Source organism: Malus sylvestris, chromosome 7 (genome assembly GCF_916048215.2).
Source record: "Malus sylvestris chromosome 7, drMalSylv7.2, whole genome shotgun sequence".
Classification (NCBI taxonomy): Eukaryota; Viridiplantae; Streptophyta; class Magnoliopsida; order Rosales; family Rosaceae; genus Malus; species Malus sylvestris.
Window position 1 is genome coordinate 34,798,486 of NC_062266.1, and position 20,715 is coordinate 34,819,200.

The 20,715-nt window shown below is 35.8% G+C and overlaps 3 protein-coding genes across 3 annotated transcripts; 1 reads left to right on the top strand and 2 right to left on the bottom strand.

The window, feature by feature from the left end:
- Positions 1-797: 797 nt before the first annotated feature.
- On the bottom strand, positions 798-5,216 carry LOC126630014 (caffeic acid 3-O-methyltransferase). Its single transcript, XM_050300193.1, has 4 exons — positions 4,730-5,216; positions 1,590-1,900; positions 1,361-1,425; positions 798-1,236 (listed from the first exon to the last, which is right to left on the bottom strand). Exons 1-4 carry the CDS (start codon positions 5,146-5,148, stop codon positions 934-936), a joined length of 1,098 nt encoding a protein of 365 aa, XP_050156150.1. The 5' UTR covers positions 5,149-5,216; the 3' UTR covers positions 798-933.
- A 6,046-nt stretch (positions 5,217-11,262) lies between these two features.
- On the top strand, positions 11,263-12,704 carry LOC126630025 (RPM1 interacting protein 13-like). The gene is made up of 3 exons (XM_050300203.1): positions 11,263-11,726; positions 12,129-12,215; positions 12,327-12,704. Exons 1-3 carry the CDS (start codon positions 11,406-11,408, stop codon positions 12,456-12,458), a joined length of 540 nt encoding a protein of 179 aa, XP_050156160.1. The 5' UTR covers positions 11,263-11,405; the 3' UTR covers positions 12,459-12,704.
- A 4,468-nt stretch (positions 12,705-17,172) lies between these two features.
- Positions 17,173-20,675, bottom strand: LOC126630017 (caffeic acid 3-O-methyltransferase-like). Its single transcript, XM_050300197.1, has 4 exons — positions 20,207-20,675; positions 17,967-18,277; positions 17,738-17,802; positions 17,173-17,613 (listed from the first exon to the last, which is right to left on the bottom strand). The coding sequence occupies exons 1-4, from the start codon at positions 20,623-20,625 to the stop codon at positions 17,311-17,313; spliced, it is 1,098 nt and encodes a 365-aa protein (XP_050156154.1). The 5' UTR covers positions 20,626-20,675; the 3' UTR covers positions 17,173-17,310.
- Between the last annotated feature and the right edge of the window lie 40 nt (positions 20,676-20,715).

Genomic DNA, 20,715 nt, shown 5'->3' on the forward strand with positions numbered 1-20,715 from the left:
GAGAATATCTCAAAAGTAGGACTCTTCATAGACTCTCTGCAACCTCATGTTTATTACACAATATTTTATAATGTTGGCACGGAAATTAACATTAAAACATGAGGTAAAAAATTCCATGTGCGACGTCTATGCTTCTTTAAAGGTGGAATGTTTTGAAGAAATCTCACTCGTGATCAATTTTATTAATTAACTTTAAATCTATCCGTTGAGAGAGTTGATTACTTACGTAAAAAAATTGCGCTAGAGCGTTGATTTTAGGTTATAAGTGTATACAAACCCGAATTCTATCCAATGGTTGATAGACACCCTAAAACAATCAACCATAGTGATAAGTTCAATCAAAGGTAAAGAAAATTGAAGAAATGAGATTTGTCATCGAGTCAATTCTTTAAGCAAATCCAAATAATAATGATCGTATTATACCTTAAATTGAAACCGTAAAAAAAAGTGATTCTTTACATGAATATCAACCATTCCAATAAATGATATCCAGAATCTCAAATTGTCAATTTGTACATGTAATTGTAAAATCAAAATTATTGGTTGGTGCATGCTCTAAGTAATGGGATTTAGCGTCGAGCCGTTAACAACACTGTTAGAGCGAGGCTCACAATAGCTTCATTTATCTGCCCACAAGACGATGCTCTGATACGCCCACAAAAAAACTCTCACAGACGATAGGTCTTTATTTTTTCTTTATGGCAGTACAGACACTTGTTTTGTCCGTTGTACACCAGGTTTTTTCATGTTTTACACCCCATTGCAAGCGTATGAATCCAAATTTATAACATACAACGAACATAAAATCACTTTCATATTACCTTTTTTTTTTTGTAACATATAAACCTAGTTATGGTGAAAAATATACGACCACCACATCAAAATAAAAGCAATATGAATGCAGACGGCAGCATACGACTGCCAAAGTTATACTCAAATCTTCTTAAGAAACTCAATGACATAGGTGTTGAAAGCAGAGCAGATGACGCGGAAACCTTTGAAGCCAGATCCCTTAGCCAAGGCCTCAAACTCCTTCTCCGTCCGCTCTTTTCCTCCGGGGTTGTGAGCTAACATGATCACGTCGATATGGACAACTCCCTTGGTGGCAAGGCTGCTGTCTGGAGCTACTGGAAGAATGCACTCAGCAAGAATCACCTTCCCATTGTCAGGGAGCGCGGTATAACAGTTCTTCAAAAATTTCAAGCAATGATCGTCACTCCAGTCGTGACATATAAACTGTAAGATTGCATACATGATTTGAGAGTAGTTCCAAATTATTATGCAACTAAGCTCTTATAAGAAATTGATATTAGCACTACAAAATAGTCATCGACTCTCTTTTTGATAAATAATAACTAACCTTCATGAAAATTGCATCTCCCTTTGGAACACTTACAAACATGTCTCCTCCAACATGCTCCACACCTACATCCAACATCCATAGATCTCATATTCATTAGGGAAAATGATAAGTAGTACAAACATAAGCAATATTAGAGGAGGAGAAATCGAACTTGAGAAAGATCGAGGTAAAGGTGAATGCTTTTAAGTTATTGAACTACAAGCATTATCAAAAATGAAGAATATACCAGGATATTGGGGAGCATCTTCTATGACATGAGGCAGGTCGAAGTTAATACCCTTAATCGAGGGGTACTTAGAAACGATCATGTTAGTAATAGCGCCAATGCCACCGCCAACATCTACTACAGATGTGAGGCCCTCAAAGCCCTTGTAGGTCTCTAGAAGTTTTTTCATGGTAATGGTAGAGTGGGCAGCCATTCCTCTGTTGAAGACCTTATTGAATCTAGGGTCAGTGCCATGGTACTCAAAAGCAGTCATTCCATAGGCCTTGTTGAATGGAATTCCTCCTTCAAGAACTGCATCTTTCAAGTGGTACCTGCACAAACCCAAAACAAGCATACATGTTACTCTCACAACCAAAAGCATATAGTATGTGTAAAATAACGAAACAACACGTCGTTTGATCAGTCATATGGGCATGGCTCATATGTGACCTAGGCCAAGCCACCTACCACGTGTTTCAATGCCCGCATAACTCACAAGCATCAAATATCAAGGGATTGTTGACATAATTATTGTATTGATGTGGATTACGTTATTTAGCAAAGCAGTATCCTCTTATATTTGAGTATACAATTTTGTTCCAACGTTCTTATGAAAATGATGGAGGAGGGGATTTAAATGACCTCTAACAAATTGACCTAACTCACATTCGAACTTTATGAAAGAATAAAATAATTAAAGTGTCAAACAATGGAGTCATACAAAGGAAAAATGTTAAGATGTAATTAGAATATCCTCCATTTTTTTTTCTAACTTGTTTAAATTAAACATATGTTCCTTTACAAAATTCGATTGAGATGTTTTGGTCAATTGCCAACTAAGCATTTTTTAATTTTTTTAATATATATCTACTTAAACTAGCTAACAACTAATTTCCTACAATTTAAGAATTTTAAAGTCGTGGCTTTATTAGAATTATTAATTTAACTAATTTCTCAATGTCACTAAAAAAAGAGAAACCTTTTATTTTTGTTCTTCTATTTAATTAGCCTCTTCTTCTATTTAAAAAAGTCATTAATAATTTTAGAAAAAAAACTTCATTAATTTATTAAAATTTTAGTAAGTTATAAAATAATAAATTTAAAACTTATAGTACATTTTGAAAATAAACATATTGATTTTTTATGTTTAGATTCTAAATATACTAAGGAACAAAATGTACCAAAAATCTAAATGTACCATAAAAGCAAATATATCTATATTATAGGTAATCAAACGTATCAATATAATCAATCGTACTTCTGATAAACTTGTAAAAATAATTTCGACAGAAAAAAAAACTTGTAAAAAAATGGTTAATTAAAATTTTAAAATAAATAAATATTTAATCACCAAAATTGAAAAACGAGACTTTTTTATCAAACACCTCAAAGATTAACAAAAACAGAAACGTTTGACATTTAAACACCATGGTATGGTTGGTGAAGTGATGACTTCCACTCCTAATTTGGTTAAGTGGCAATCCTAAAACAAGTGGCCCAGTCATCATCAAACCGTTGTTCGTATCTTGTTCGAGTACGACGCATATGTCGTCCATTTACTAATCTACCTGACGATCAAAGAAAGAAACAAAAATATGTCGTCTGTTTTATATCCCTATCACTCTAAACAAGTCAACAAGTTTGGCATCGTCCTCTCGAGTCTTCTGCCTTTCATTAAGATTGGACCAATTACTATTCTAAAATGTTAAGGTAGAATAGCACCGATAATAATACTCACCATTTTATTAGAAGAATTTTGAATTTTAAATTTTAAATCTTGTCTAAAATAAATATAAATTTCAAAACTTAAATTAATAATAAAATAATGAGCAACAGCAAGTCAAATTAAACGGCTTCACAGAAGAATCTTTCGAAAACTGTGACAAGAATGATCAATTTCCAGTCTTGTCAGTCTCGAGAAATTTGTTTATTGTGACAGGAAGATACATAAATTTTATTTTTTAAGTTATTAATTTTTTAATATATATATTTTATTATTTATATAATGACACGTGATGTATCATATTGTGTGTCGGTTACACTGAAAATTTCTCATCCCAACGACCAAATCGGGAAGAAAATTTTAATTGTTACGGGAACATAGATGGTACACCAAGTGTTTTTATGTAAGTGGTAGAAAATTTTACTTTTTTAAGTTATTAACTTTTTAACACATATTACATTATTTGTATAACAACACTTGGTGTACTACCTGGTATACCGATCATATTAAAAAATCTCTTCAAATCGGGCAAAAGTAATACAAACAAAGAAGAAATTAGTTGAGAAAGACAAAGGTTAAGTAGAATGTTTTAACCGTGGAATTACTTACGTAATCTTCGTCACGAAGAGTCTATGAAGACTTTCTTTAGCATTTCCCAAAAAAAAAAATGTTAAGTAGAATCTCGGCGGAATTTATGTTTTTTGCATAAATTTTATAATATTGATATGAAAAATGAATGAAAATTGAGGTGGTAAAGAGTTTATAGAAAATCTCACTTTGATAGAATCTCATATCTCTTAGTAGAAAGGAGAATATTGGGTAGATAAACTTTTTAGACAAAATTTATAATTGATTTGATGTGTCACCAGTAAAAATAAACATGTTAATCATCAAGATATCAATAAACACAATATATAGTTTGTTAAATGAGAAATATTAAGGCAACTCTCATTGGACTCTTTGACACCTTATGTTTTTTACAAAATATTTTTATAATACTAACAGAAAAATTAACGTTAAATTGTAAAGTGGCAGAGAGTACATGTAAAGTGTCACTTTGAGAGAGTACTCTTAGCATTTCTCTAATAAAATATGTATTAAATAGATAGTATCTATAACATTACTCTACTCTACTAATAAGGGTAATGATAGGAAATGTTGTAAATTAAATGATATAGATGTGATGATTGGATTATTATTTAAATGTTGATTATCTTTATTTGTTATTGATAATATATAATTTAATTTGTAAATTTAGTTTAACAAATTAGTCTCCTTAATAACCCCCTAAAAATATAGATAACAATCACATACTCAAGGCCCAACTCACAGTAAGTAACATTTTTATGAATTTATTCTGATCAACCTATTTAAAACCCATTATTAATGTTTGTTTACGATCAAATTAGGATGATAAATTAAGAAGAATGGTAATTACCAGCTCTCCATGAGGACCTTGTCCTGATTCATGAGGCAGAGAGGAGCAATGGAAACACCATCCTCGTTCTTTGTCAAGAACTTGCAGACGGGGCCGAGGCCGTACAGCTGCTCGACATTGCCGTCGCGAAGCGTGCGGAGGGAGTAAGTGAGGATGGAGTAGCTGGCCAGGAGGCGCAGCATGCGGTCCAGCATGACGGGGGCGTCAGGGTTCTTGGTCGGCAGCTGCGAAGCTAAGTCCGCCGGAGAAACGAAAGCGCCAGGCCCTGCTCTCGCCATGATCTCGAGGAGGTCGAGCTCAAGGGCTGCCTTGAGCACCATGGGGAGAACAGAGGCGGTGGCTAGCTGCATGGCGAAGAGGTTTGCTTCTTCGTCGGAAACTTGGGTTGGAGTCATCTGAGTCTCTACGGTCGAACCCATTTTTTGGATTTGGTGTTGGAGGGGAGGGAGGGAGAGAGAGAGAGAGAGAGAGAGGAATGAGGGTAGAAGAGATGGGTGTTCTAACTGGCAATATATAGGGATTTGTTTGCTCACCCACCACTTTTGATGTGGTACCAAGGTGTCGACCACCATGCAGGACCTCCCATGCCTCCCACAGGTCTTACTTTTAAGTACTGGTTTGGTATTGCTGTGTTTTAAGAAAAAAAACTACTTCTGTTATGCTGTGAGAATAAGTTCATTTTTGCTGTTTTACGTTTTCAGCTTTTTTTCATCTAAAATTGTGAAAATAAGTTGTTTTTAAGTGTTTACCAAACATCTTTTTTAGCTCAATTTTTTTTTTTATATCCACTTTTTATAAAAACACATCAGTACCAAACCAGTATTAAGTATGGCTTTATATTGTACTCTTTATCTGGTTTCGTTTTGTTTTATTTCTTTTTAGGGATTCTTAAGACCAAACCCAACTCTGGGCTAAATGCTATTTTTTAGGTTTTATTCCCTCCAAACCCAATCCAACTCATGCTAAATGTGTGGGCTAAAAGCTAAAAGCCAAATTCCTCCTAGGATTTAGCCTAGAAAATGGTGTGGGCACCACCAACGGGACCTCACCTACATGGGCATGTCTCCCAAAATTTATTGAATCTAACCGCTGAGATTAAATATAATCAAATCTAATGGTAAAAAAAAGATCTAACGACCTAAATTTAAATCCAAAAGCTAAAATAATTTAAAAAATATATATTTAACTCAAAATTCACCCAAATTTAGTGATTTTTTTCAATATTAATCAGAATTTAAATATTTTTAGGTTAAAATGTTCATAAAATTAAATTATGATAGTGTACATAATTATTATTATTTTTTTAAAATAGCCTAAATTTATTCTTTAATAATCTTAGGCTAAAAACTTTAGGCCAAAAGGGTTGGAACAGAAAAACAGTTTATATGCTAAAACTTAAATTTTTTGGGCTAAAATTTTTATGTTTTAGCCCAAGGGTTGGAGATAGTCTAAGAGTATTTATTCTTATATTTAAGGTAAAAAATTGTTATAAGCACTTCAAAAATCTCATTTGGTACTCTAAACTTTATATAATTAAAAATATATATACTTATGAAGAGTGTAGAATGAGATTTTTGTAGTGCCAATAAAAATTCCCTTAAGGTATTGTGTTTAATATTTTTCCCTCTTAGTTTTGTTTTTGAAAAATATATGAACAAACTTAATGATAATTTACCTATCCAAACTTTGAGGGCGAGTTAGGGCGCAATAGTAATGTTGGTCATTTGTAATCGGAAAGTTATAGGTTCGAGTCATGAAAACAGTCTCTTTACAAAGTAAGAATAATAGTGCGTACGATAAACGTTTATCACCGCAAAGCGGAAGTCTTGTTGGCTTGCGGGCCCCTTACAAATCCAAAACTTTCCTATCAAAAAGTGTAGTTTACTTCAATACAATGTTATAATCGATGGTTTAAATTAATGCGAACGCATTTCACACCAGTACATCTACTGATGTATTGTTCTCCTGGAGTTGGAGTTGGGAGAACTGGAAAAAAGAAGTGAATTGCTCCTTTTTGAAGTCCTTGTAGCTGGTGATAGAGCAAAGTTTACAATAAGGTCGTTGTTATTTATTTATTATATGTCATGGTGTTTGAAAAGTTTTTAAGTCCAAAGTTTTTCTCCCTAGTTGATCCGGCAAAACAAGTTACTTAATCCAAGAATTTTGAAATGAAACAAAGAGGCTTGAATGGCATTGGACAAACTATAAAGGCTTTTTAGCCAAAATAGTCATTGAGATCTGCATAATACATCATTTTGGTTCCTGAGATTGAAAATCAATAGAAATAGTCCATGAGATTCTCCACAATCCATTATTTTGGTCATTCCGTTAAAAACTCCGTTAAGTGTCCGAGAGCTCTTAGCCAAAAGTTTGAACAATTTTAAAAGTTTCGTAACTCAATCGTTTCTTAACCAAATTGGACTCATAATATATCAAAATGAAAATAAGAAAGTGTAGAACAAGATTATACCTATTTTGAAGCCCAATGGTTGTAGAAGATGGCCGGAAAATAGCCTGAAATGTGACTGGTCTGCGGAAAAATTGGAAAACTTGTCGGAAACTGGGTAAACTTTAAACGTTCATAACTTCTTTAATACTCAACTAAATCGAGTGATTTCAAGAACGAAAATCATACTTCTTAATGAGATGAAGAGAATGGTACATTCTTAGACGGATAATTTGCCATGGTTTGGCCGAAAAATGGCTCGAAAGTGGCTAACTCGAGACCAAGACAACCACGTTAAGAAAGGTACCGTTCTCTTCGTCTCATCAAGAAGTATGATTTTCGTTTTTGAATCACTTGATTTCGTTGAGTATTGAAGAAGTTATGAACGTGTAAAATTTACCTAGTTTCCAACGAGCTTTCCAGTTTTCCTGCGTACCAGTCACCTTTCAGGCTATTTTCTGGTTATCTCCGGAAACCATTAGGCTTCCAAGTAGGTATAGTCTTATTCTACACTTTCTTATCTTCATTTTGATATATTATGGGTCGAATTTGGTTAAGAAACGATTGAGTTACGAAGCCTTGAAAATTGCCCAAACTTTCGGCCATGAGCTCATGAATACTTAACGGAGTTTTTAACAGAATGACCAAAATAATTGATGGTGGACAATCTCATAGACCATTTCTATTGATTTTCAATCTCAGAGACCAAAGTGATGTGTTATGCAAATCTTAGGAACCATTTTGGCTAAAAAGTCAACTATAAAAGAGCAATTTGCATGGAATGAATATATTGTTATTGTGCTGCTTCAGTTCAATAATGCAATGAAATACCTAAAATAATTTATACTAACATTATATACTAGAAATGAAACATCACGTAATGATAAACACGTTTCATATAAATCCTTACAGTATTCTTGATCAAGCATCATAAGTATGGTGATGTAAATTACCTTAGACAACAACTGTGCCTTCTCCATAATAATTCAGGTATTGTTCGATTTCTTCGACTCCATTTAAGCTGAAATGGTTTGGTTCTCTTGCTTCATTGGGACAATAGTCTAGAAGAGTGCATGTACCATCATTTGCACGCATAAATTGTGTGGGTGAGTTGATTAGAGCAGTTTCACTCTACGAATGCAATAATTGTCTAGGTAATTATTGTCCAAGTGAATAGTAATTATCTGAGTGCTTTTTTATTTCGTAAAATAAATTGCAGTTGACATTAAAAAGTTAGTATAAGTTTAGTTTCGAATAAGATTTTTAACAAATCATGTCACGCCATTTGTGATTATTCAAAATTAAAATTTTTGTGGAAATATTTTCGATTAGATTTTTAACGAATCTCATAACGCCACGTGTCATGATCCTGTAATTTTATTTTTTATAATTTTTAATATTTATTTGTTGCCTAATTAATATGAACCGTTGGATTGCAAACCAACCCATATTACGCCGTGTGGCCCAAATTAGTAAGTGTTTTGTTTAGATTTTGCTTTTATTTTTTTTCTTGAAAAAAACTGGACATAGAAACTTTATGTAAATTGAACTGTTGAGGGTTGAGTGTACTTGCAGCGCGGGCCCCAGCGCTGCAGGTTTGGTCAGTTGACTTACCTCATGAGCGCGTAAACTACATGCGCTTGACACAAAAAAAAAATTAAAACAAAATAATAATAAAAAACACACATAGAACATTGCTAATGCCAGTTCCACTTAGGCTTTGAGTTGAGCTACTCCTGGCCGATTGAGCAATTGGGCTCTGCTTCCTTCCACTGTAGCTCGACTCATTGGCCTGGGGTGTAAAGGATTTTGGAGGTTTTGAGGGATTTAGTCACCCAACTGCTTGAGCAATTGAGAAGAGTAGACTTGCTCTTATTATCGTTATTGTTTTGTAAGTCACACTCACACACACACGATTACAATTAATTTCAAAAATTAATCTAAAATATCCCATGAAAATTGATCACATTCCAATGATCCAAACAGAAAAGGTTAATAGGTTAATAATTTATGGACATCAAATATACTATAATAATTTCAATATCTGCTCAAACTAATCACTGATAAAAACTCCATTAGGTAAGTCGATAAATGGTGTTATTTAATTGGCTAGGGTTTGACAAACGAAGGAATCACCGTCACATCTCACCTAATTTTTGAACATGTTGACGACGGATCGGAATTCGGATGCAGCTCTTGGTGACCAAAACAACTTGCAATTCCACCTCTTAGTTGGACCCTTCTCTTTTTGTCTGGAAGAAAAGTAATCTTTCCAGAGATAAAAAAATAGGTTCGAGAAAATTGAGAACCAAAAGAATTGCAAAGGTCTCCCCTCTTAACAAAACTTCTTCACCAACCATGCAAAAGGATTAAAAATCAAAGAGAGTATAGCTGTGCAACGTGTTTAATTAAAATATTTGTTCACCAATTTGACCTTTCATTGATTAGTTTGCGCTTTCCACAGTCCAATTGAATAAAGTAGGATGTGGTAAGATATGATGTTGACTGTTCCACTAAATACATTATTATCACTACTATAAGATATATTTGTTCTCCTGACATGAACAGTGGAGATTGCACCAAAGGGTTTTAAATTTGGATAAAGATTGTCTGCCCTCCACTTCCGGTGCTCTTTCCGTGTCCTTCTGTTTTGTGCGGTAACGGTTAAGCCATGTCAACATTTTATATTACTATTTATTTTTGTCTTATTATATCTATAAAAAAATAATATAAAATATTGACGTGGCTTAACCGTGACCACACAAACAGGATGATATGAGGGCACTGAAAGTGAAGGGCAGACAATCCTTGTCATTTAAATTTAACTATTTGAGTAACGTGCAACATTATTTATTCTCCCAGACTATAATGTGCTGGAATCCTTCATCCACCATTATCGTTTGTAATTTGGTGGCCAAAGCTTCTAACAAAACATAATACAAAGATGTCCATACCGTTAATAGGTTTATGGGGACTGGATATGTTAGGTCATAGTATCGTTCTCTTTTGTGATATATACGGTAATTTTTTTTAAAGCAATCCTCTGTAATGGTGAATAATCTCTTTTAAAGTCACAAAAAATTAATGTCCCATGTATGACCAGTTCCCTATATTGTAATAAATTATAATTTTTCTTTATCCCATTTTAAGTAAAGACGTTTCCACATAGTTATAAATAATTGTCAATGAATGCAAGAATATGCAAAAATATAAAATAATTGGGGCCCAACAAATCTTATTTAGGAAATACATAATAATGGGATCGTGGGTCAGGTATGTTCTTGAACTGAAAGATTTGAACCTCCGAATAGCAGCATTCATTAAGGATAAATAATATTTCAGGTATGTAATGGAATAAACTCTATATTGTAACAAATTATAATTTTTGTTTGTCTCATCTTGAGAAAGCACGCATCTACATAGTTATAACTGTCAATGATTACAAAAATATACAAAAAATAAAATACTTGCCAGTTCAAAGAATCCTATTTAGGAAATAAACATTCATCAAGGATAAATAATTCAATAAATAATGTTTTTAAGTACACCCTCTATTTAGTAATAACCTCTCTAAAATTATAAAACTGGTTTGGTTCAAACTGTATAACTTTAAAGAGGTTGTATTGTGTTGTGTTTACTTACACGCAAAGAATGAAAAAAAACAAATGGTTCTTATGTTGAAACAAGGTATGTCGCACATAAAGAATCTGAAATAAAATTTCATATCGGAACAATCAGGTATGATTTTCAATCATGACTTCTACTACTCCAAATACGTAAGTAATGATGAAATAAACAAACAAAATCCACTCACTAATCCCTATCTTGTACACACTTAAACATGTGTTAAGTAGATGATTTTCAATCAATCAATCATACAATTTGTAATTATGATCTAGTTTTCTTTTCCTTTCCAGGGAGATGTGTGCATGCCCAATTATGAGCAAGCAAATGACGTCATTCCATTGCATGGATTATCCATACCACAAATGTCAGGCCCCAATAATTTTTAATTTTGGTCTGGGCCACTTTGGACATTGATAATTTACAATTTTGGGCCAGCCTAAGTTGTCGTCTGAAATCTCGTACACTGCCACTATTCGATAGATGCCGGTCCTCCTTTCCATTTTAAACGAAGTGGTGATTGCGTCGAGAGCCTAAACGTGACTGTTTATCCGGATCAGTTGACGAAAAGAGATTCAAAAAATTCAAAATCCTGGGTGAGAGAAAATGAGCGAAATCGGAATCGATGTCAAAGAGATTAATCTGTCGTCGACGACGCTGTCACGCGAGAAGAAGGGAGAGACAGCCGAGAAAACTCCCCAGAAAGCTCCGTCGTCTTCTTCTGCGGAGGACGAGGACGGGAGTCCAATCAGGCACATTGTCTGTGTCAAAAACAAGGTCGATGTCAAACACTTTGAGGACGTCGAGGACTGCTTCATCTTGGATTTCGACCCCTTTGAGCCGGTGCAGTTTTCCAAGTTGTCCGTGTCGGATAATGGTGGTGGTGGCGGTTCTCCCGATGTCACTGTTGTTGCTGAGAAAGGACAGGTTTTGATTTTTACCGTTGACCCTTTTGATTTGTTGTGTTTATTTTCTTTCTTCTGTTTGGTTGCTGGGAAAATGCAGGTGAAGAATTGAATTTGAAATCATAACCCCATGTTACATATGACCCCCTTCTAGGGTTTTGCGAAAGAAAGGAAATTTTTAATCAATTTTCTTTCTTTGTTGTTGTGTTTGGTTGCTGGGAAAGTGCAGGTGAACAAAATGTATTAGAAATGGTAACGCCATTGTGATATTTTGCCTATGAACCTTCAGGTGTTTGACCTCAAAAGATTTTAAATTTATAAGAAACTTTTCTGCTTATCTGTTCATATTCCAATTTTTGTAAATTTATGAGCTAATTTGGTGAATGTCTGATGGCTCGTGTGGATTTGAATTGATGCTGTGTAGGTTGCTTGTAGAGACTATCCACATTCAAGACACCTCTGCCTGAAATTTCCTTTCGAGACGACACCCCATGAGAGCTACTGTGAGCTGGTAACAGAGTTTTACAACTTCAAATATTTGCATCTTGTGAATGTATCCCCGATTCCCTCTCTATATTGTCTAACTTGGCATCTCAAAAGTGAACTCACTGATTGTATGTAGTGCTACTGCTATGTTTGCGATTCTTCCGCTCCATGCGGGTTGTGGAAACTATCACATTGCCACGCCGCTGCGCACATCAGTGACTGGAAGTGCAAAAGGATGATGAAACAGCAAGCCACGGTGAAGAAATGAACAAAGCTCCCGTTGTTTAGCCGTATTGCGGATAGCGGTGTATGAAAAATACCAGAAAAGTGAACTGTTGTTTCACTATTAGGCGGTCAAGTTCATGTAATTTTGTTCATAGGGAGGGTACTTGAAATGGCTTTTGTTCTGACCCGAAGAGATGTAGTTACTAATGAACTTACGATGTTGGTAGAAATGGAATCAAATTTGATTAGTTCAATTCGAATTGAATTGAATCTGATTGTTGTGAAGAAATCTCACTTGCGGTCAATTCTTTTAATTAACTTTAATTCTATCTGTTGAGAGAGTTGTTTACTAAGGTAAAAAATTGCGCTACAACGTTGATGTTTGAGAAGAGAATGCTTTAAATGATGATTTTATTCTTCTCAATGAGAGGTATTTATACAAGGTGTACAACCCTAATGTAATCGGAAGAAAACTAATTACATGAGATTACAGGAGATTACACATAATTGATATCATTTAGGAATCATACCTAAAATACAAAGCCAACACTCCCCCTCAAGTTGGTGCATATATGTTACTCATGCCCAACTTGTGTAAAAAACATGAAAATTTATGACTTGAAACAGCTTTCATGAGGATATCTGCCAACTGATCCTCTGTTCTTATTGTCGGTAGCTAAATTATTTTTTCTTCTGATTTTTCTTTGATGAAGAACCGATCAACTTCAACATGCTTTGTTCTATCATGTTGTACCGGATTATGTGTAATATACCCAAATCACAAAGCAGGAGCTTAAGCCATAGAATTTCACAAATCCCCAAGGCCATACCTCTATATTAAGCTTCTGCAATGGAACAGGCAACCACATTCTATTTCTTACTTCTCCATGTAACCAAGTTGTCCCCAACGAATGTAAGGTAACCTGATGTTGAGCCTCTATCGTCAATCGAACCTGCCCAATCTGCATCAATATAACATTAAACTCTAATATGATTATTCCTTTTAAACAAAATTCATTTGCTGGACTTCCTTTCAAATATCTCAAAATTCTCATCACTGTATTCATATGTTGTTCTTCGGGATCATGCATGTATTGACTTACTACACTTAAGGCATAAGCAAGGTCTGGTCTTGTGTGTGCCAAGTACATTAAACGACCTACTTTTGGTATCTCCCTTTGTCAACTGGTACTTGATTAGGATCAACACTAAGCTTCAATCATTCATCTAATGGTGTAGCTACTAGTTGACAAGCTGACATGCTGGTTTCGTTCAACAAATCAATAATATACTTCCTCTGTGATAAGAAAATTCCCGAACTGCTTCTCGATCCTCAATCCCCATATAATATTTCAAGGATCCAAGGTCCTTCATCTCAAATTCTGTAGACAAATATCTTTGCAAGGCCGCACGTTCTTCTGGGTCATTACCTATTACCAACATATGATCTACATACATAATAAGTGCAGTAAGTTTTCCATTTCGTCTTTTCAGGAACATAGTATGATCGGAGTTACTTTGTTTGTAGCCAAATGCTTTCACAGATTTTTTGAATTTTCCAAACCATGCCTGCGGGGATTACTTAAAACCATATAAGGATTTCTTCAACCTACACACTTTTCTTTTGTATTTATCTGGAGCATTACATCCTGGTGGAAGATCCATATAAATCTTTTCGGTTAAGTTTCCATGCAAGAAAGCGTTCTTCACATTGAACTGTTGTAAGGGTCAATTAAGATTTGCAGCCAATGACAACAAAACACGAACTGTGTTGATCTTGGCTACAGGTGCAAATGTATATGTGTAGTCGATTCCATATTTTTGAGTGTATCCTTTTGCTACCAGTCTTGCCTTGAAACGATCCATTGTCCCATCTGCTTTGTATTTCACAGTATAAACCCATTTGTATCCCACAGGGTTCTTGCCAGCTAGCAAATATGTGATCTCACAGGTAGAATTCTTCTTCAAAGACTTCAACTCATCATTCATTGCTGTTTTCCAACGTGCATCAGCTAAAGCTTCCTGCACATTGTTAGGAACATATACAATAGATAATTGATGCACAAACGACTTATTTGATTCTGATAGGTGACTGATAGACACGTAAGTACTTAACATGTATAACACATTAGACTCAGGGTTGGGGTTACTCACCAGATACCTAGTTTTACATTTAGGGTCGGCTTCATAAGTAAGTTTAGGAATACCTTGATTGATGCGATCAGGGAAACGACGTGGTGGTGGTGCATCCAAGATCGAAGACGATTGATTATGGTTATTGGGACGCAAGATCCACTATGAGGTAACTGGTGACACAGGTCCTGTAGTGAGGAAACTGGCAGTGAGCTATCAGGCAGTGAGTTATCTGGCGATGTCGACTTGTCCCTTTCAAGGTTTTCAACATTGTTTCCATGTGAAAGATCACTACTTGTCTCCCAGACATTACCACTTAATTCCAAGTCATTCACATCATTGTTTTCGTGTGAATGATCACCACTTATTTCCAAGACATCACCACTTAAATCCAAATCATTTACTCTATCTATATCTGGAATAGTATAACAAGAGTTTGAACTTCTTTCTGATTCTCCTCCCGAAGTGAAGACTCGGGATTGGTAAAGTACATATCATTCTCATGAAACGCAACATCCATAGTGACAAACAACTTATTCGTCGGAGGGTGATAACAACGGTATCCCTTATGCCTTGATGCATACCCCAGAAACACACATCATAAAGCCTGAGGTTCAAGCTTACTTCGTTGTTGTTTGTGAAGATGAACGAAAGCCACACAACCAAACACATGAGGTGGAAGACTAGGGACTGTAGAAGCATCAACATGTCAAGAAAGTGCCTAAAAGGGTGTTTGAAAATCTACAGATCGGGATGGAACACGATTAATGAGATACGCAGCTGAGGTGGGAGCTTCTCCCCAATAGGATAACGGAAGACACGCCTCAAGTAAAAAAGCATGAACAACCTCCAGAAGCTGACGGTTCTTGCGTTCGGCAACCCCATTTTGTTGTGGAGTATATAGACATGTAGTTTGATGAACAATCCCATAATGATCAAAAAAGGCACGAAGTTCAGAGTTGACATATTCACCACCATTATCACTCCTGAGAATTTGTATTTGTGACTTATATTGTACTTGTACCTTTTTGTAAAACTGCTGAAATAAAGAAGTAACTTCACTTTTGGATTTCATCAAACAAACCCAAGTCATACGTGTGCAGTCATCAATAAAAGTAACGAACCAATGAATACCACCAAATGTAACAGTTTTAGATGGACCCCAAACATTAAAATGAATTATCATAAATGGAATAGAACTTTTATTCAAATTGGATGGAAACGAAGCACGATGACTTTTAGCTAGTTCACAAACCCCACATTTAAAGCTAGAAACATCATGCTTAACAAATAGGCTAGGAAACAACCTCCATAAATAGCCAAAAGAAGCATGTCCAAGTCGACGATGCCACAACCAAATCTTTGAAGCTTTATTCCTATCCCCTTGATTTCCTTCCACTGCAAAAGCTTGAGTCAACATGCAAGAATTGTTTGATGTTAGCTCCAAGTAGTAGAGCTTCCATTTCCTAATACCATAACCAGTCGTCTTGAGCAACAAATAATAAATTATAGTCAAGAGAAGGAATAACGAGTACATAATCAAAGATTCAGGGTATTAGAAAGTGAGACATCACCTTCTCCGATAATGGGGGCAACATTACCATTGGCGACACTCACGACAGTTTTGGGGGATGGTTTTAGGGTTTGTACCTGTCTATAATCACAAGTCATATGTTCAATAGCACCCGAATCAATTATCCATGTATTATTCGTAACAGATGCAAAAACTTTTAAAGCCTCACCATCATTACCTGTATCATTAAGAAAGGCTGACACTTTCTCGACTATATATTCAGAATGATCTTAGCTTCGGTAATCGAGGCCATTCCAAAATAGTTATAATCAGTCTGCGAGTCCTTGATTGATGCAGCCTAGACCTCCAAGCAAACTGAGCCCAAGAAACCAATCAGTATGGGCCAACAAGGTAGCCCACCAACGACAGAACAAGAAAGAGACCAATTTACAAAATAAAGCTGATTTTTTTCGTTTTCTTTTTATTTTTTCCTTTTTTTCTCTTCTTCTTCTTTTTTTCTTCTTTTTTTCTCTTCTTTTTTTTCTTTCCTTTTTTTTTCTTTTAAAACAATACAAAACTTAAATAAAAGCTGGTGCGGGTCTGCAGTCTTGAAGCAGCAGGGGTTGTCTGGATTTTTTTATTGCAGCAGCGATCTCAGGTAAGTTCGCAGGTTAGGATCTCCGGCGTGATGCGGATGAGTCAACGAATTTCTTCAGGCGGGTTCAACGGATTTCGGACAGCAGTAGGTCGTGGATCAGGATTTTTTTTTTCTTCCGGGTTTCAGTCGAAGACGGATTGGACACGCAGAGATGCCTTAAATTTGAAACCGTAAAAAATAGTGATTCTTTGATGAATATCAACCATTCCCATAAATGAGATCAAAGTTAAATAATATTAATTGTGACAGTGACAGAGAATTTCTCAAAACTCAAGTTTTTTCACGAAGAAAAAACATTGCATAGAGAGAATCTCAAATTGTCAATTTGTACGTGTAATTGTAAAATCAAAATTATGGGTTGGTGCAAGCTCTAAGTAATTTGTCCGTCGAACACCAGGTTTTTTCATGTTTTACAGCCCATTGCAAGCGTATCCAAATTTATAACATACAACGAACATAAAATCACTTTCTTATTACTTTTTTATTTATTTGTAACATATAAACCTAGTTATGGTGAAAAATATGCTACCACCCTATCAAAATAAAAGCAATATGAATGCAGACGGCAGCATACCACTGCCAAAGTTATACTCAAATTTTCTTAAGAAACTCAATGGCATAGATGTGGAAAGCGGAGCAGATGACGCGGAAGCCTTTGAATCCAGATCCCATAGCCAAGGCCTCAAACTCCTTCTCCGTCCGCTCTTTTCCTCCGGGGTTGTAACCTAACATGATCACGTCGAGATTGACAACTACCTTGGTGGCAAGGCTGCTGTCTGGAGCTACTGGAAGAATGCTCTCAACAAGAATCACCTTCCCATTGTCAGGGAGCGCGGTATAACAATTCTTCAAAAATTTCAAGCAATGATCGTCACTCCAGTCGTGACATATCGACTGCAAGATTGCATACATGATTTGAGAGTAGTTCCAAATTATTATGCAACTAAGCTCTTATAAGAAATTGATATTACCACTACAAAATAGTCATTGACTCTCTTTTTCATAAAAAATAACTAACCTTCATGAAAATTGCATCTCCCTTGGGAACACTTACAAACATGTCTCCTCCAACATGCTCCACACCTACATCCAACATCCATAGATCTCATATTCATTAGGAAAAATGATAAATAGTACAAACATAAGCAATATTAGAGGAGGAGAAATTGAACTTGAGAAAGGTCGAGGTAAAGGTAAATGCTTTTAAGTAATTGAACTACAACCATTATCAGAAACGAAGAACATACCAAGAAATTGGGGAGCATCTTCTATGACATGAGGCAAGTCGAAGTTGATACCCTTAATTGAGGGGTACTTAGAAACGATCATGTTAACAACAGCGCCAGTGCCACCGCCAACATCTACGACGGATGTGAGGCCCTCAAAGCCCTTGTAGGTCTCTAGAAGTTTTTTCATGATAATTGTAGACTGGGCAGCCATTCCCCTGTTGAAGACCTTGTTGAATCTAGGGTCAGTGCCATGGTACTCAAAAGCAGTCATTCCATAGGCCTTGTTGAATGGAATTCCTCCTTCAAGAACTGCATCTTTCAAGTGGTACCTGCACAAACCCAAAACAAGCATGCATGTTACTCTCACAACTAAAAGCATATAGGATGTGTAAAATAACGAAACACCACGTCGTTTGATCAGTCATATGGGCATGGCTCATATGTGACCTAGGCCAAGCCATCTACCACGTGTTTCAATGCCCGCATAACTCACAAGCATCAAATAATAAGGAATTATTGACATAATTCTTGTATTGATGTGGATTACGCTATTTAGCAAGGCGGTATCCTCTTATGTTCGAGTATACAATTTTATTCCGATTTTCTTATGAAAATGAGTGAGGGGATTTATGGAAGAATAGAATAATTAAAGTGTTAAACAATGGAGTCATACAAAGGAAAAATATTAAGATGTAATTAGATTATCCTACATTTTTTTTCTAACTTGTTTAAATTAAACATATGTTCCTTTACAAAATTCCTAAAACTGTACAAGAATGATCAATTTCCAATCTTGTCTGTCCCCAACGACCAAATCGGGCAAAAGTAATATGAACAAAGAAGAAAAAACAGTAGAGAATGATAGAGAGAAAGGTTAAGTGGACTCTTTTACAGTGGAATTTCTTATGGACTCTTCATCATATTATTTTTTGACACAATATTTTATAATATTGGTATAAAAAATGTGCCAAAAATATGAGAGACAGAGAGTCTATGAAAAGTCTCCTTAGCATTTCCCAAAAAGAAATGTTAAGCAGACTCTCCACGAACTGTCTGACAACTTATGTTTTTAGCATAAATTTTATAATATTGGTACAAAAAATGAATGGAAATTGAGGTGGTAGAGAGCTTATAGAAAGTATCATTTTGATAGAATCTCCGTCTCATATCTCTTAGAGCAACTCTAGCGGATGCTGGTTGCTCGGGCGACAGGGGAGGAGAAAGGGCCTGAGGGCCGGTGGGAGCAGCTCCAGCGGGGAAGGGCCCGAGTGAGGGTGGGAGCCCGAGCGAAGGGGGGTGGGGAGTCGAAGGGCCTGTGGCCCGAGGGCTTTGCAATTTTTTATTTTTTTTGTGTCAGAGAGAGAGAGAGAGAGAGAGAGAGAGAGAGAGAGAGAGAGAGAGTTTTTTATTATTTAAACAAACAAAAAAAATTATTATTTTAATTGCTTATTGCCAGGGGGAGGGTTCTAAGGGTGGAGATGTAAATGACAATTATTGTTCATTAATGGTAGTTACTATTCATTTAAGGTAGTTACTGTTTAATAGGGTGGATTGAATAGTGGATTGCCAGGGGGAAGGGCTCCATGAGTGGAATTGCTCTTAGTACAAAGGATAATGTTGGGTAGATTAACTTTTTAGACAAAATTTGTAACTGATTTGACGTGTCATCAATAAAAATAAACATGTTAATCAAAATATCAATAAACACATTATATAGTTTATAAAATGAGAAATGTTAAGGCAACTCTCAATGGACTCTCTGACATCTCATGTTTTTTTACAAAATGTTTTATGATGCTGATAAGAAAATTAACATTAAATTGTAAAGTGGTAGAGAGTCTATGAAAAGTGTCACTTTGAGAGAGTCATCTTAGCATTTCTCTTATAAAATATGTATTAAATAGATAGTCTACATAACATTACTCTACTCTACTAATAAGGGTAATGCTAGAGATACTAAAAATTTAAACTAAATGTTGTAAATTAAATGATATAGTTGTAATGATTGGATTATTATTTAAATGTTGATTAACTTTATTTGTTATTGATAGCACATAATTTAATTTGCAAATTTAGTTTAACAAATTAGTCTATTTAATAACCCCCTAAAAATATAGAAAACAATCACATACTCAAGGCCCAACTCACAGTTAGTAACATTTTTATGATTTTATTCTGATGAACCTGTTTAAAACCCATATTAATGTTTGTTTAGGATCAAATTATGATGATAAATTAAGAAGAAGAGTGGTAATTACCAGCTCTCCATAAGGACCTTGTCCTGACTCATGAGGCAGAGAGGAGCAATGGAAACACCATCCTCGTTCTTTGTCAAGAACTTGCAGACGGGGCCGAGGCCGTACAGCCGCTCGACATTGCCGTCAGGTAGCGTGCGGAGGGAGTGAGTGAGGATGGAGTAGCTGGCCAGGAGGCGCAGCATGCGGTCCAGCATGACGGGGGCGTCAGGGTTCTTGGTTGGCAGCTGCGAAGCTAAGTCTGCCGGAGAAACGAAAGCGCCAGGCCCGACTTTCGCCATGATCTCGAGGAGGTCGAGCTCGAGGGCTGTCTTGAGCACCATGGGGAGAACGGGGGCGTTGGCTGGCTGCATGGCGAAGAGGTTTGTTTCTTGGTCGGAGACTTGGGTTGGAGTCATCTGAGTCTCTCCGGTCGAACCCATTTTTTGGATTTGATGTTGGTAGAGAGAGAGAGAGAGAGAGAGAGAGAGGAGAGGAGGAGGAGGAATGAGGGTAGAAGAGATGGGCGTGCT